Source organism: Gossypium hirsutum, chromosome D05, assembly GCF_007990345.1.
Source record: "Gossypium hirsutum isolate 1008001.06 chromosome D05, Gossypium_hirsutum_v2.1, whole genome shotgun sequence".
In the NCBI taxonomy this organism is placed as follows: Eukaryota; Viridiplantae; Streptophyta; class Magnoliopsida; order Malvales; family Malvaceae; genus Gossypium; species Gossypium hirsutum.
In genome coordinates, this window is record NC_053441.1 from 11,014,866 (window position 1) to 11,031,524 (window position 16,659).

At 33.5% G+C, this 16,659-nt stretch overlaps 2 protein-coding genes across 8 annotated transcripts; both read right to left on the reverse strand.

Moving 5' to 3' along the window:
- Positions 1 to 3,302: 3,302 nt before the first annotated feature.
- LOC107906502 (uncharacterized) lies at positions 3,303 to 9,842 on the reverse strand. 3 transcript variants are annotated; one of them, XM_041093699.1, is made up of 6 exons: positions 9,174 to 9,842; positions 8,217 to 8,337; positions 7,009 to 8,112; positions 6,061 to 6,869; positions 4,504 to 4,560; positions 3,303 to 3,795 (listed from the first exon to the last, which is right to left on the reverse strand). In XM_041093699.1, the coding sequence occupies exons 3-6, from the start codon at positions 7,955 to 7,957 to the stop codon at positions 3,550 to 3,552; spliced, it is 2,061 nt and encodes a 686-aa protein (XP_040949633.1). In that variant the 5' UTR covers positions 7,958 to 8,112; positions 8,217 to 8,337; positions 9,174 to 9,842; the 3' UTR covers positions 3,303 to 3,549. The 3 variants fall into 3 exon arrangements, with proteins under 3 accessions (XP_040949633.1, XP_016689002.2, XP_016689004.2); XM_016833513.2 differs by lacking the exon at positions 8,217 to 8,337 and having other exon boundaries at positions 9,174 to 9,841; XM_016833515.2 differs by lacking the exons at positions 8,217 to 8,337; positions 9,174 to 9,842 and adding an exon at positions 8,964 to 9,107.
- Positions 9,843 to 10,033: 191 nt separating this feature from the next.
- LOC107906501 (protein MLN51 homolog) lies at positions 10,034 to 16,158 on the reverse strand. 5 transcript variants are annotated; one of them, XM_016833511.2, is made up of 13 exons: positions 15,138 to 16,158; positions 14,570 to 14,678; positions 14,260 to 14,462; positions 13,332 to 14,164; positions 12,790 to 12,904; positions 12,260 to 12,382; positions 11,464 to 11,519; positions 11,338 to 11,392; positions 11,159 to 11,231; positions 11,002 to 11,081; positions 10,454 to 10,538; positions 10,283 to 10,349; positions 10,034 to 10,195 (listed from the first exon to the last, which is right to left on the reverse strand). In XM_016833511.2, exons 1-9 carry the CDS (start codon positions 15,674 to 15,676, stop codon positions 11,204 to 11,206), a joined length of 2,061 nt encoding a protein of 686 aa, XP_016689000.2. In that variant the 5' UTR covers positions 15,677 to 16,158; the 3' UTR covers positions 10,034 to 10,195; positions 10,283 to 10,349; positions 10,454 to 10,538; positions 11,002 to 11,081; positions 11,159 to 11,203. The 5 variants fall into 5 exon arrangements, with proteins under 5 accessions (XP_016689000.2, XP_016688998.2, XP_016689001.2 ...); XM_016833509.2 differs by having other exon boundaries at positions 10,449 to 10,538; XM_016833512.2 differs by having other exon boundaries at positions 10,034 to 10,349; positions 10,449 to 10,538; positions 14,576 to 14,678.
- Between the last annotated feature and the right edge of the window lie 501 nt (positions 16,159 to 16,659).

Here is a 16,659-nt window from a genome sequence, read left to right on the forward strand (position 1 = left end):
CTATTTTAGAGTGACATTGGTTGTAATTTACCCTAAAAATAAATACTTTAATGTTTTTTTTCTAAATATATTTCTTTTTTTTTACTTTAACTTTAATGCTAACAAACAAATTTTGATCTAAATATATTAGGAGTTGGATCACATTTTATCTTCTCTACTAAAAAATAGATAAATTAATTTCTATAAATTAGATAAAATAGCACAAGTTACATGTGTAACGGTCAGATTATTCTATCAAATAGGTCAGTTTTTAACAGTTGAAATAGATGAAATTTTTAATTAAAAATGGTCATTTTGCTATTTGATCTAACGCATAGGGATTAATTTGTCTATTTTTTAATAAATAGGATAAAATGTAATATAACTCCTAATACATCGGTCTCCATGGTACTTTTACCAATAATTTTTACTATTCAATTATTAACCATGCAAATATATATATATTACAAATATAGAACGCCCTTAATGAAAAAAAAATCAATTAACTTCTTCCGTTAATAATTTTTCTCTTTAACTATATTGACCAGATGGACCAATCAAATGACGATTAATCTTTCACTTTTCTAATAAAGAATACCATAAAATATAATAAAAATATTAAATTTTATATAAACTTACAAAAAAAATATGTATAAAATCATAACAACTTATAAGTATTATAAAACCCTATAAAATTCTAATAAATTATAAAAATAATAAGAAAATATAAAACATATAAATAAATATTTAAAATTTTATATAAACTTACAAAAATTATAAAAATATAAAAAAAATCATCAAATTTTATAAATATTATAAAAACTTATAAAAAACCATACTTTCTCATTTTAAAAATTAAATACCTGAAAAAAAATAAACACGTGACATCAAGCCAACCGTTATATAACATGAATAGTTGTCATATCATTGGGGTCAGCTTCATATTGAATCAAATGTTTTTGACCTTCCACATATAAAAACATCAATTATAGGACACTCTCATTTTTATTGATAATTTTTTTATTTTTTATTTTTTTATGTCTGATATTTAACTATAATATAAAAGTTTGAACCTTAAATATTATATGTTGTAAAATAATTTTGCTACAACTAAATATTATAAAACAAAACTTCATTAATTCAGCTACTAATTTTTAAAGATGCTTGATTCAAAGGATTTTTTAAATTGAGGAATATAAGTTTTGTATCTTCTTTATTAGTTTACAAATAATTTTGTATTTAGCATTTAAATTAATATTTATAATTTAGGTTTTCTTATATAATCATGTTTTTTCATCTATTTACTATAAAGACTAAATTCATTTGGACTGATAGTAATATAAATTCTAAACCCTAAGTTCTACCTCATTATTCATCAACTTTAAATCATAAATTTTAAATACTAAATCATAGAATACAAAACATTAAATACTTCATTAAAATTTAAACATTAACTTTAAAGCTTTAAAAAATATAATGACTAAATAATATTAACGTTTAATCCTTGTACTTAATAATTTTTCTATCTTAGTTCCTAAACAGTAAACATTTTTTAACCTACACTAATTTTAGAACTTGACAGTTTTTTACAAGTTGATCGTTAACCTTGGATTTTATTATTTTATGATGATGTGATACTTTAAGATTTTTTACATCATCACTTGAATTTTCTTTTATTTAAAAAATGCTATAATTTATTTAGATTTTAAATATTTTTTTTGTACTTTTATATAAATTATTTTTTTAATTTTTAGATGATGACATAGTATAATCTTAAAATATTGCACCATCACTTCTAATCGAAATCCTGGTTTAAGAACCAAATTGAAAAAAAATGTAAGATTTACGGACCAAATGTTGTTTTATCCCTATTAAATACTATAAGTTAAAGCTTCTATTTGACATCTAAATTAGACGAGTTTAAACCCTATCATCCCTTTCTCCTCCCACGATATTGTAATAAATAAAAAAAATACTAAATACTAAATTACAACCTTAATCTAAAATAAAAAATAAAATCAAGATGAGTTTTCCTAAAAGCACGTAGAGCTTGAGGAAAAAAAATTAAAATTTTACTTTCATATGTATTTATGTTATAATTAAGTTATTTTGAATCATTTCATTTGTTAAAAAAAATCTAATTTTTGTATAAATACATCAAATCCATAAAGTTAAATTGAATTGATTGGATTAAAAATATTATTGTTTAAATTTAAATGGAACCGAACTATTATGATTTAAAAAAATGAAATAATAATTAATATAAAGTAAATTTTTGAATAATGTAAATTAAAAATAGATTATTATTAGATAAATTTTTTGAGAATATTATTAGACTAATTCAACGTAGCATGTTATAACTCATAGAAATTGATTTATCATATTTTCTCTAAGGGTTAAATCTCAAAATTATATATGAATTTTAATTTAATGTGTAATTGTATACATGAATTTTAATTTGGTGCAATTATACACGTGAAACTCTAATTGTGGTTTAAATGTATACTTGAAACTATAATTTTAATTTAATCATGCATATTTAAAGAAATAAATACATTAATTTATTTTTATATTAGATAAATATAATTATTTACCCATGAAATATATAATTATAAAATGATGTTATATTAATAATTGCGTTAATAATTTACAAGAATTAGATCAAAACAAAATTTCATGTATAAAATTGTATAAAATCAAAGTTCATATATACAACTGCACATTAAACTATAAGTTAGTCTAAATCAAATGCTCATAATTTTGATAAAGATGTGATGCAGTGACTGCTCACCTTATCCATTAACTATAAGGTTGGAGGTTCGATCTTTGCTTATGGAAATTGAGCAAATTTTGTGATTAATTGTTTACCTCTTTTTTTTCAAAGAGTACCCACAATGAAGGAATTAATTACTAAATGTAAGAAAAAAAACAAATAAAGTACTAGTCCAACTGAACTAATGTTCGATTGACTCGTGATACCTAAATAAAAATTTAAATAATAACATAAGAAAAGAATCGTAGAACTAAATAAACTATTAGCATCAAAATTAAGTATTATAAAGACGGAATTGAATAATTAACTCATTTATGTATAATTTAAACAAGTAAAATTCTATGGGATAAATGACATAAATAATATTCGATTAATCAACTATAATTTTTTTTTTCTTCAAAATTGATCGACCAAACCATGTCGTGATTTTGATCTTCCAAAGAGAATTTGATAAATTTTCAATTTATTATAGTACCACAACACATGTTAAGTAAATCTCCAACAAGCTGTCTGTATGATATGCATACAATTATGTATATTCTGACCAAAATATAAACATATTTTTAAAGGAGTTTACCATTGGAGAGATTACAAAGTTGAATATTGTTTCTATGTGCTTTTAAAGTCTTTAAACTGAATTAAAAGGCAATATCACATCTCCTGACAGGAAAAAAGGTAGCTAAAGAAATTGTACGACAAATGACAGGGGGTTGCAGATGACTGATAGACAAGTTCCTAAGAAATGAAAATAAATAAAAGAATGAGAGTGGTGTACCTAAAATAGACACAATAGGATGCTATCGGCTTCTCATACACCTGGTCAGAACCTCTACAAATCTCTTGTACATGTGCTTCTTTAGATAATTTCTTTCTACCTTCTTTCTTCCTTCCATCCCCATTTGTTTCCTTGCAGACGGATTTTTGAGCAAAAACCGGAGATTTTCGGCAAGAACTTGGGTCCCTGGGTGACCCATAGGGTGCAAAAGCCCTGTCACATTGTGATCAACTATCTCTTTTGTGCCTCCAGCATCAGTCCCTAACACCTGTGCCCAGTTCATATATACACGTATATCGAAGTAAAGAAAATCAATTGTCAATATAACAAGAAAACCGAGCATCTATCTTTTTATGCAATAAACCCAAATTTTGAATCACCTTGAACTTTAAGTGATAATTAACTTAGATCCACGCAAATCATAGGCAAAGTGCTTGCGAAAGTAAAGACACTGCTTATGAAGGTCTAGCTTCCATGACCAAAAAGTTTCTAAATATACATTATTTACCTTTGCCATTTATTTATTCAAGTCAATGTTACTTACAAGTAAAAAAGTTTATTTGATCTCGATATGGAAAATATCATTTATGAGATACCTTCGTATAATTGTCTAGAGTTAGCTTAGTTCATACTCATGTGGTCAAACTGATATAACACATTCTAAATAATCTATATGCATGCCATTAAGCTTGGAAATACATGCACAGATAAAATTTGCATGATGTATGGACACATGAAACTAAACAAATATCATATGTTGGACTTTCCAAAGGGCGGTTGTAAGGAAGAATAGGATGAAAGCAATTAGAATGGAACTTCACGTACTAGGACATGCAACCAATGGAATCATTGAATCTGTGATTAATACGTAGCAGGAGATACTCCTATAGAGAAGAAGTTATCACTCACTAGTACAACCTTAATATAATACCCAACAAAAGCTGTCACATGCAGGCATAAACAAATGATTTCTTACCGGAAGACCAAATGCCATTGCTTCAACAGTCACTCTCCCAAATGTTTCTCCTAGTCCCTGTAAACAGAATGTAGGCATCAATACATGTTTCCCTTTAATCGAAAAGAAACCTAAAACTTGATAAATAAGTGTTAACTAGGTTGAATGTAATTAGAATGTGAATTGAGATTCATAATTAACCAGAGTTATAGGTTTTAATCTTGCCAATATCCTATATGTTGTTTCCATGAAGAAAATCAATCTGTTGAAATCACATAGATTTCTCATCTCCGTAACAAAAACATGAAACAATGACAACCAGAAATAACATAAGAAACTTAAGTGCTACATGGAATCCAAGACCAGTAATGTTTTGATAAGGCATGACCCAGCAAACAACAATAATATGTGCTTCTAGCACCAGATGATGAAATTCCCTCGTTAAGTTTATTTCAACTCCTCATGCAAAAATGTTTAAACCAGGTTAACATATGCTTGGTAAGGTGTTCCTTATCGAAGTTCTAGTTAGTTGGCTATCAGTCATCGAAACCATTAGCATCAGATAGAGGCCTTTTTTGCTTGAAAATGCTTGGAAAGAAATCCACATTAAGCACTGCCCAAATGGTTCAAGAGTTTTTTTTGTCGGTCCAAATGGTTCAAGAGTTTAAAAAGAGAACACCAAAAGGAAGTTTGAAAATAATATCATAAAGTTTTAACACAAAGAAAAATATCACACTTCCATTTAGATGTGAGAGAGATTTTGGTTCTAGTTTCTACTAGTTTTAAATCATTCAGGACTGTAATCAAGTAACTAATCACCACCATAAAAAATGAGTCAAAGTGCTGCCATAGGCCTATCATAATGTTGAAGTCTACACCAAAGGCTATGAGAAGATCGAAAAGTTCCTGAAAAATCCCTATCATAATGTTGGTGACAACTCACTGCTCAAAAGCAGAAGAGATTTCACACCAGTAATTCTGTGTACACTTTCAAGGCTTTTGAAATTTTTGAATGTACAAGAAATTGGACCTTGTAATTTTATCTGTGAACTTTGGTACGAGGGAAAGAGAGGATTGAGTCTAAACTTATAACCTGCTAACAATAAGACAAAATACTGCTACTTTTATGGCCATATCTCTTTTCTGCAATTTCGTGTGTTGTATTAATCAACAGCATAGCAGTAGAAATACAACTTCCTTTTTTCCTTCATTCAAAAAGTTTGCCATACAATTGCACATAGAAACAACACGATATCAAAACACTTATATGCACTATGAGCACAAACTCTACCACTAACTGTAAAATGGGATAATTTCAGCAATGTCTTGATCAGATGAGGCAAAAAATGAATCTATGGAAGAGTAAATAAGTGCTAATTTTCTGCTTCAATCATATGGAAGAATACCAGCAAAGACATTAATTATATGGAAGATATAGTTAATCAGATGAAAGGATTGATTATATGCAAAATATTCCATCTGAAATGTAAGAAAACCAAAAAGGATTAGCAATAAAATGTAGAAGAAATAAGAGCACATCTATGCTAATTTAATCAAAAACCATATATGATCTGTCACCTGGGAGTTCATGACGTAAACATCTGCTGCTGAATATAGAGAAGCAAGACGTGTAGTTGTAGGAGTCCAGAGTACAGACTCTGACAACTTTGCATGCTGAGACAAAAATCTAAGAATTTCTTTAACATAAGATATCTTATTGCTCTTAGATCCAACAGAACCAATAAGAACTTTAAGAGCTTGTTCTTCTGTTCCTTGGCTATCAAACAGCATCTTCCTTCTGTGACTGTTTCTGGTCCGCAAATCTCTAGAAGATAAATCACCGTTGCTTGACTTCAAAACCAAACCCCTTAAATGATGCTTTACACCCAAGGTAGAATGATCATGCCTGATATCCAATGATTTTTTAACTTCAGAACCAGTTTGCAAAGGATACTGATCGATGAAGAGGTGTGCTGCCTCAAGAAGGAAGAGCTGGCCCTTTCCAGCATTTATGCTACTTAGGGACATCACAAGCATATCATTATCTTTCAAACCCATCTCTTTTCTTACTGCATCACGCAACAACTGCCTTTTCTCTAGCATCTTTTCTGGACTGGAAGATGGAGTATTTAAAGAACAAGGAATGCCAGCTACAAAAGCCAGCTCATCATTAACAGCAAGTGGAACAAGAGCAGGCTGAGATCTCAGCTTAATATTTTCTTCTAGACACCAGGTAAGCCACTGTTTACTCTGCAATTCAGATAAGAAAATAAGCATTTTCACCCGGTGTAGAACAAGCTTTGACCGATCAAAGTATTCTCTTCTATTTTCCATGATCCACCAAGCAATTTGACTTCCTCCAGCGGGAAAATGTGCAATATATTGATCTGAAACCAACACATCACATTTAAGCAAAGCACGATGACTCAGAACTCGAGATGCTGCAACCTTACATCAGATCATGGTTGCTCTTCATATCTGCATAAGCAATAACTTAAGAAAAAAAATCTCCTATAAATTTCTCACCTATCCATGATGCACAGACTGCTGACCCTGCAATCACAAGGTCTGCCTTCATTGCAGTTTTGAAGCTAAGGTCTGCTCCGTCTTCAAGCACTTTGATCCTTCTCCTTGCAAGCTCGGACGCAAGTCCTCCTTTCTTACTCAGAACAACAGCAGATACAGTGGCTCCACAGCTCAAGAGCTCTGTTGCCAACTCCATCATTGAAATCGGAGCCCCAGTCATTGAGAGTTCATGAAATACCAACACTAACCTTCTGGACCAAACAAGGCGTGCAAAATGCCCCTTCCTATCACATGTTCCAGACCGCTTTTCAGGACTCCACTCCAGAACTCTGTCCTCCACTGATCCAAATGGACCAACAAGCAATCTGTAAGTAGAATTTGTAAGTAGAATTTCCTGTTCTTGATCCTCGGTGTCACTAATTTCATTGTTCATTTTTTCCTTCGGTTTACCACGCATCTTGTGCAAATTACGCCTTGCTCTTTTACTCCTGTTCTTCCTTGATGAGACTTCATTCCCTTTCTTGGCCAAAATCACATTAAACTTTCTATCACTAGACACCTGAGTTTTATTAGTTCCAGTATTCACTGCTACCAAACTGTCATCAGCAAGCAAATCTCGTCGTGCATTCTTTTCAGCATCCAAAAGTTTATTTCTTGGATCACCAGTGAAGCCCAAAAATTCCTCCTTTTTATGACCATGAGCCCACCTGGATTGTACATAAAATCCAAGGTAAGCCCAAAGAGTAATCAAAAGCAACCAATAAACTAATCGATTGCTCCTAAACCATTGAATGCCACCAGCTCCACTTGTTGCTTCTCTTCTTGGAGTTCGGCTTGAATGCAGTCGCCGAAATGTAGGAGAACTCTTTGGAGTAGATCTTCCAGAAAGACTGGACTTAAAGCTCCCTAGCCTTAGTGACGGTGGTACCTTGCTGACACTTTCCTCCATTAGCTGAGGGATATAGCTACTTCTGACAACCTAAATCAACATTCTTCTTATCATAGTGAATACCAAAAACAAAGAGCAATTAACGATCTGTGTCTGTTCTTCTAGCTCCAGAATGCTTACAATTACCGTATTCTACAGGTTTCTGAACTCCAAACCTACATTAACGAAGAAATAAAGATTTGATGTTCTTTGGGTAACAGATTAATATCTAATGCAAAAATTAAAGAAACAGAAGTAGAAAATATATGCAGAGACACACACACACACAAAGTTGGCATAGGTGAAGAAAAGATGAAGATTAAATTTGTAAAAGGTCTCTGTCCGTTCCTGTAGCTCCAAAATGCTTACAAGTATATTATACAGGTTTCTAAACTCCAAACCTACATCAATGAACAAAATTCAGGTCTGATGTTCTTCGAACAACAGCTTCAACATCTAAAGCAAGAAAAGTAAAAGATAAAAGAATATAAATTCGTGGAAGTTACCAATGTTAAAAATAAAAAGTATATGAAACGATCAACGGATAAAGAACCAAGTTAAAAATTTTCAAAAATATCGTAATGTTCTAAAAAAGCCTGAACTTTACTTGCACTTTCCTAGAAATCAATCAAAATTTGCACTAAGAACTAAATCAAATGATAAAAATCAAATACCTCTGTTTGTAACTCAGTATCTAAAACATCAAGGCAATAAATATCAAGAAACTGATCAAGAAGCAATTCACATTCTTCAAAGTTCATGAAACATTAAACCATCCTAAAAGAAAAATCGATTAATCTATTTCCTACCGAACAATGTGTAGAGAGAAACTATTTCCAACTTTCTGTTTGCACTCATTGAGTAACAGTTTCTTAGGACCAATCAGAATATTGCAAATGAAAAGCTAGATTCAATAACTCTTAATAAGCGCAGATCCTTTTTCCCCTCATTCCATTTACTTTCTCAGCAACCAAACATATTTTAAGAAAAAAAAGCACAAGAAAAGGTCTTCAATTTCATTACATACCACATTCTCTTTTCTTACATTTTCTCGACAACCATGGCATCTTTGCGTTTCTAACTTAGCAGTCGACAACCAAAGCTAGAATCAAACTTTTAACAGTTACAGGAACTTAAGAGCAGTAAAAGCAGAGCATTGAAACTTGAGATCACATATATTTAAGAAAAATATCTATCTAAAAAGTAAACGTAAAAAAGCAAATAGAGTTTAACTTACACTAAAAGAGTCGAAAGAAAATGAAGTTATCACTACATTTTCTCATATCTGATCTCCATTATTGATTGATCTAACTTCCAAGCTTACACTAAGCAATAAAGTTGCAAAGAACGGGAGAAACAGAGTTCAAAAATGTAAAAAAATTAAATAAATATTGCATATTGAGAAATATGGGAGGCTTAAGAGAGAGAGAGAACCGTCTGAAGGTTTTTTTTTTTTAAAACGGATCGCACGTGCCATAGAACACGAGCGAAAGGGGACCTTAGAACAAAATATTTGAAGGATGGGAGGGAGGCTGTATAACCATTAACCAACAGTACGATAAATTTGTAAAGCTCAGTTGTTTTGCGGATGGTTCGATCTCTCTACGAGATGACGTATATATAAATCGGACGGTGGTAAACGTTATGACGGGCAATTGTTGGAAGAAGCCGTAGAATAGTTGTAGTTTGTGTGAATATTTGCACAATGAGCTGTCGGTGGATTAAATTAATAATTAAGGCCGTTAGGTTTATTTAAGAAGATTTGCAAATGCTTTGATTGATGAAGGCTCACCAAACTCTGGGTCCCACTAGCGTCATTTATCCATTTAAAAAAGAAAATCATAAAGAAAGAGAAAGATGACATAAGTATTATGTAGAACCATTTTTTAATTCAATGGATAAAAAGATCAAAAAAAGCAAAACTAGCTCTTCAACTATATTACCTCAGGCGCAACTTCTTTTACTAATTTCTGCCTACCACGCACCAAAACATTCTTAAACTCCAGTTCTTCAGGATTTGATCTCAACAATCTCTTCCACTATCTCCAAATATAACCTCCGTTGTATTAACGTAAAAAAGAAATAAAGAAAAAAAGATCTTCCAACTTCAAAATGATTTGCACTCATAAAATTAAAAGAATCCACCGAACAAGAGCAGAACCAAGCTGTGCAATGGATCAGCCTTCAAAATCTCAAACATTGATCACGTACTCTCAAAACCAGGCAAGCGTGCTCACCAAAGAGAAATAATAACACCATCTGTGCAAATAAAAAAGAAGGAAATAATAACAATAAAACTAAGGTTCATCAAGCAAACAGCAGCTGCACAATCATTCTTGTTCATACTTCTTATGAATAAGCCCGCCTAAAACCTCTCAGAAGCTTCATTAGAAATTCGAGCCACAAGAAAAACCTGCCAGAAATTATAATATAGCAGTTTTAGGAAATTTTACAGTGGAAGTCAGACTGAGAGAAAAAGAAGATTATTTTTCTCTAATATCTATATTCATACCGCACATTTAAACAAAGCGAATGCCACCCGTCAAGCCACACTACCATACTTGAACTGACTGCAGCATGAGCAGGCGCTTGTCATATATAACTGCCAGAACAAAATTGGAAGCAAGAGAAAGAGACTTCAGTTGTAGAATGAAAGAAAAATGATACCTCCAATTAATGGGAGGGAATAAGTACTGCACATAATGAACAGATCGGAACTCATTTAAGCACAAACGCCAGAAAAAAAAAATTCAACACAGATGAAATGCCAACAGGGCCATGTTAAATCAATGCCACAGTCTCTGAAATGTTACCAACATTAAAACTGCACAGATGATACCTAATCCTCCTGTGCCAGTGACAAAAGAAATCTTCAATCTCTTACTGGAAGGAGGGGGAAGTGCAGACAAGTTAATTACGTAGTTACTTATTTTTGTTTCTATTTTTATCTTTTGAACATCAAATAATAAGGCTAATGAGTAATAACTTACTTCTAAAGAACATAAGATTTTAGATCCCAATCAGAATAAGCAAAACATTTAACTAGGGATGAAGCAATGATTTACCTACACTATCCTGGAACAAGTTGCAGCCCAAAGTGGTCCAGGTCAAAAGCTGGGGAACACAAAGGGCCTGAAAGAAAGGCCTGCACCACCAAGTAATTCACGAATAAGAAATTCCAACCATCCACAAAGACAATAAAAACTTTTGAAAAATTTTAACCTTCATCAATTTTTATTTGGACGGGCTCCATCTTCAATAAGCGAATCACTTGCTAAAGCTCATTTCTGAATATCTGCATGGATATTAATAACAAAACAATTCGAGAGGCTTAACAGATGCAGAATGAAGAAAAAAAATTCCAACCCTCCAGAGAAAAGAAGTTACGATTTTCAACTTGCCTGCGAGGCTGTTTATTTGGGTTATTTTGTCGTTGCCCAAATTCATCACTAAGCTCTGCACGGGAAAAACTTTATTTAACTACCAAAGTTCAGAAGTCCACCAATAACAGCAAAATCATTGCTTACCAGTTCTCTGGGAAGGCTTCCATTCGTTATTTGGCTTGTTAGAAGTATTTTCTTTACTGCAAAGGGTAATTAAATATTAATAAACAATCAGCAAGCAGTGATAATGAGCAACTGTTTAACTAGTAAATAGCATAGAACATAACCAGTAACAGTGTATGTAATCTCATATTTCATGTACTTTTTGCCACCCTCCTCTCTCTCTCTCTCTCTCACACACACACATACACCTGCAGGTGTAAGGTAAATTGCAGAATATCTATCTTTAAGAGTGCACAGCTTTGACCATCAAACAATCTACAGATGAAAACATTGCAAAAGAAAGAGAGGCAGCAATGCGCTATTACAAAAATAAATTAACAAGAACTTCAAAACTAATAAGTACAGTTTTAAAACATCCTTCAATAATTATATTCTGTTTTAAAGTAATCTATGTGAAAAGTAAATAGTTCTATCTTCTATATAAACCAATTATACAATCATCTTCCAAAAGGTCTCACATGTCACAGCAAATATAGTGATTGGGATTCTACAAAAATGAAGATACAGCCATGTTTGTTTGAATAAACAGAAGAATGCATATAGCTAAAACACACAGCTGAGCTTAATCATGTTTTAATGCTGATTAAAGGGTTTCTTGCAAAAACATTCCAACCAGATCTTAACCTTCAAACCTGACAATAAAGAGGCAAAATATTGCATGCTTCCAGTTTCCAAGACAATTGGAAGCTAATATTTCCCTCCCAAACAATGGGAACCAATGCTATTAAAAACACACAGGTTGAGTCATGCCACAAACCTTGAGGCTCCAGTTGAAGATATCTGTCCCGATGGACGAGCATGATAAGAACCATCAACTGCAATATAAGGTGGACAATATGTTGCCCCTAGAGCCCCAGCAGCACCTGTCAATACTGGCAGCCTAAACAAGAACATGAAACTCATTAATCCTTTTGGCTTCAACATATAAATTAATCAGAATAAAATAATAAGGATAAGCAATCAATTGAGGCATTTAGCATTGCAATGGTAGCCAAGTAAATGTCCAAGCTCTAAGCAATCCTAACCCTTTCACTACTGTCAAAATCTATAGCAAATGAGATTAGCCATGAAAGGATTATCTGGAAATGAATGGGGAGCCTTAAAAGATGGCTCATAACCGAGCTTATTTTGCATTATTAAAAGGTGACTTCTCTCAAAAGCAAATCAATTTGGCAGTTAAAGAACTAACCAAGATGACCCTCATTTCTCACTGGAAAGCAGACGTAGTTCTTTTTTCATTTTTGGTGTGTGGGGGGGGGTGTTCTACAGGGAAAAGAATTACTGTACCATGTCATTTCAGAATTTCCCCTTCCAAGTTGCGGCTGGGCAACATATCCAGGGAATGCCATGCCAACAGCAGGAACACCAAGGCTACCAGGGTGCTGACCCCCAAATTGCATAACTGCATGTTGATAATTCAGGGGATAAAAGCATCAAAAAATTGAGCTTAGAAAAAGTTAAATACCAGGAATGAGGAAAGAATAGAAATATTGAAGAGAAGATATAAAATAATAGAACTGAATATAAGCAACCCAGTAAATAAAAGCTATTCCTTAATAGTATTTCAAAGACAAACAAGCTCCAATCTCTAGCCAACCCTGGAAAGAAAAGAGCATATCCCAATTAAAACCAACTCCTTGCCAGGAATCAAAACTCCATCTGATGTCTTATCCATACTCAGATGAAAACTAGATCCATACAAAATTGGACCCAGTATTTACAATGCATGGTTCCAGGCAAGCTGATTTCCCCTTCTACATTTTACTTTTTCTGGTACATGCTGCTATCTAGATAAACAATTAACGAACTAAACACATAAAAAGCTTTACCAGGCAAAAAGGCAGGAAAGTTTTGATCACCATGGTTAACAGCAATACTCCCAGTAGCTCCCATAATCTGAGCTCCACCATATAGAAAAGAGCCCCTTCCAGCTCCTTGAGCACTGCTTTTTCCCTTGCTCACCAATGCACCCTTGGATTTACTTGTTTCTGACGATTCAACCTCTCCAGATTCATAGGAACTGACTGACATAGCTGTTTTTGGAGGAGAGGAAGCTTGAGACCCAATACCAGGATGCTGGCCCAACTGCTGAGCAGCTGCTTGTACAGAAGAGATAGCCCTGCCATGAACAGGATTTCCCTGAACAGAATTCACCTGTGTTGGTGGAGAAACTCTGTTTACTTGGTTCTGATGTGGAGCAGGATGATAGGCCTTCGGTCCTGGAATATCTACACCTCTACCCTGTACCCTGGACTGAGAGGGTTGACCAGTATTACCCGATGAAGGTCCTGAAGGTAGCATCTGCAGGTTGGTTAAAGGCTTCACAGAAGTGGACGTGCTGGAATCATCTATATAAAGCTTTGCCATGCTGAGAGAATCGAGTACATTCTTCCCTTGTAATGAATTGGATTGTGACACAGAAAAATTCTCATCCGTAACAGAAAGGTGAAGCTTCCTGCTTAGGCTTCCAGCTTGCACGTCCTTCTTCTGAGCTAAAGTAATGTCTTTGTTGGAAGACCCTGAAGGATAAAAGGGTGGAGAAGCAGAACTCAAGCTTGATTCAACAATATGTTTCCTAGCAGAAGCTGATGCAGTGTCTGCATTTGTTTGTGGAGCTCTACTTGAATTGGTTTGTGAAGTTCTCTCAAGAGGCTTCCCAGAACTAAAAGATTTAAACTAATTCAAAATCATGCAGGCTTAATCATGGTAGGAAGAGATAGAAAATTGAACAAAATAAATGTGCATATGAATACTCACGATTTGTTTAGTGTTGGAGTTGCCTGACTGCTCTTTCTCATACTAGGTTCATACCCCCTAGGTCCTCTCCCCCTTACAGCCTTAGAAGCATGGGTCTGATTATTACTTTTCCCCAATGCTTTGGTCCTACTTCCCCTAGGATAACCACTATCTGGATCTGTATTTTTACTCCGAGCTCGATATCTACCTCTAGAAGATCTTCCCTGAATGTGAAAGAAAAAAAAATAATCTAAATGGGAAAAAGGAAAGGATCAAATGATATTAAGAAAGGAAATGAACACTTTTCCTGCAAGTTGGAAATGTACAAAACCTTTACGTCTTCATAATGCTTTTCTTGCAATGTCATCTCCTCAAATTTGTCATGTCCCCATTTCCTATCATCTTTAGATTCCCACAATTTTCTTCCACCATGTGTTCGCCTAAAATGGACATATCAAGTTGATACACGACTTAGAAACATTTGTAAAAGCTTTAACGGAAAAGGCAGAGCAAGGACATGGCAATGCAAGCCTAAGAGTATAAAGAAAAAAACCTAAGTACAATAGTGACTATCGAACCGCAAAAAGATAAAATTAAGACCAGAAATCAAGCAATGGAAACAAAGAAGTAATTGGGTTCAACAGTTGGATTATACTGCTAATCTTCACAAAATATGCACACGCTATAAACAACGTATGTCTTTGCACACATATCAATGAAAAATGTGGATATAAATAAAGATTTGGACCATAGTTATTAAAATTGCATGTAGTTGTAATGGCATTGCCAGTATAAGAAAGAGTATGTTGACAATTGAAAGTTACTTTTTATAAGTTAGTCATGTTATTAGTTAAGATGGCAATTTAGACCCAGAAAAGCTAAAGAAAAAGAATGGAGACCTATGACGACCGCCAACATTGTCTCGGAATCTATCATCGTGCATATAAAACGCCCCAGCAGTCGGCACAGCAAATGGCTCATTTTCCTTCTTTTCTTCATTTTCCTCTCCTACATGATTATTATTAATGTCCACTCCGTCATCCACATTCCTACTCTCATCAACCACCAGTGCGTCTTTTACATCTTCTACAGTTTTCTCCACATTCCCTTGCAACTCTCCTTTCCTTGCTTCCTCCATCTCCTCTTCATCAATTTCTTCCTCCTCTTCATCATATACTTCTTCTTCTACTACTTCGTCTTCTTCCAAGTCTGATTCTTCTTCTTCGTCATCATCATAATCTGCAGCACCGCCCTGACCATCGGATTCATCGGACAGAATCCCAGCCTTCCGATCCATCCTCCCCTCAGTGTTATTAACCTCTTCCCTTTCACCTTCCTCATCGTCACTCGCCGCCTCTCTCCTCCGCATACCCAGCGAACGCTTCACCTCCTCTGCATCACTCTCGTACTCCACCTCTTCTTCCCCCGTCGTAGCCATCACGTTATTGCGGACCGAAACCAACTCGACTAAACTTCAAAAAGGAAAAGAGAAGATGAAGCAAACTTTGTAATGAAGCAAAGACCAAATTCAAAACCGATCGCCTAAAAATCGAAGAGAAATCAATAACCCAAAGAGCCTTGAAATACAAGGGAAAAAAATAGATTTCTTATTTATTTTCAAAGAGTAGGATCTAGGAGGAAGCGTTATTTAGGAAAACCCTAGACTTTTACAGGATTTTTCTTTCTTTTTTGGAGGGGGCGTAAAACTAAAATTGAACGGTGAAAAGAGGGGACTTTCAACTTTGTTTTGTTATGAAGCTCTTTTTTTTTGGTTAGAGAGGATTACTTGCGTGGGATAGGGTTATTTTAGGAAATTAAAGTAAAGTAACTCGCAAGTAAGATTGGGATTTGGGAGAGACAAGAAGACTTTCGGAAACTTTATCCTATTCTATATAAAAGTAAATGTTAGTAGTTTTATTTTCTTTCTTATCAGAAAAGGGGATCGAGTATTCCAACATTAATAAGTTACCAAAATAGAACTGCTGAAGTATAAAAATATTACTATAATAATAAATAGAATATTAACTAATTCTTAATCTCAACGTCTATGTAGTAAACATTAAATTGCGAAGTGCAAAAAGCTTTAAAAAATATTGAAATAAACGACAATAGAAAATTTTATCAAATGAAAGGTTGAATAACACCTTATTAATTCTATCATATGTTAAAGGTACACACGAAATGTAGAACAAAATTTCGTGATAATATGTTATTGCACTTTGTGATAGCAGAGGAATTCAAGTAGTTTTCAAGAAATAATATGGAAACTTGGAAAAGAAAAACAGTTTATGGATATAAGAAGAAATTTGATTAAATGAGGAAGTTTTTACTTACCGGAATTAAGGTTGGCGGGCCATGGATTGAGCACAATTATCACTACAACTAACTGTAGACCTCCAACTCCGAATGATAAAAAAGATA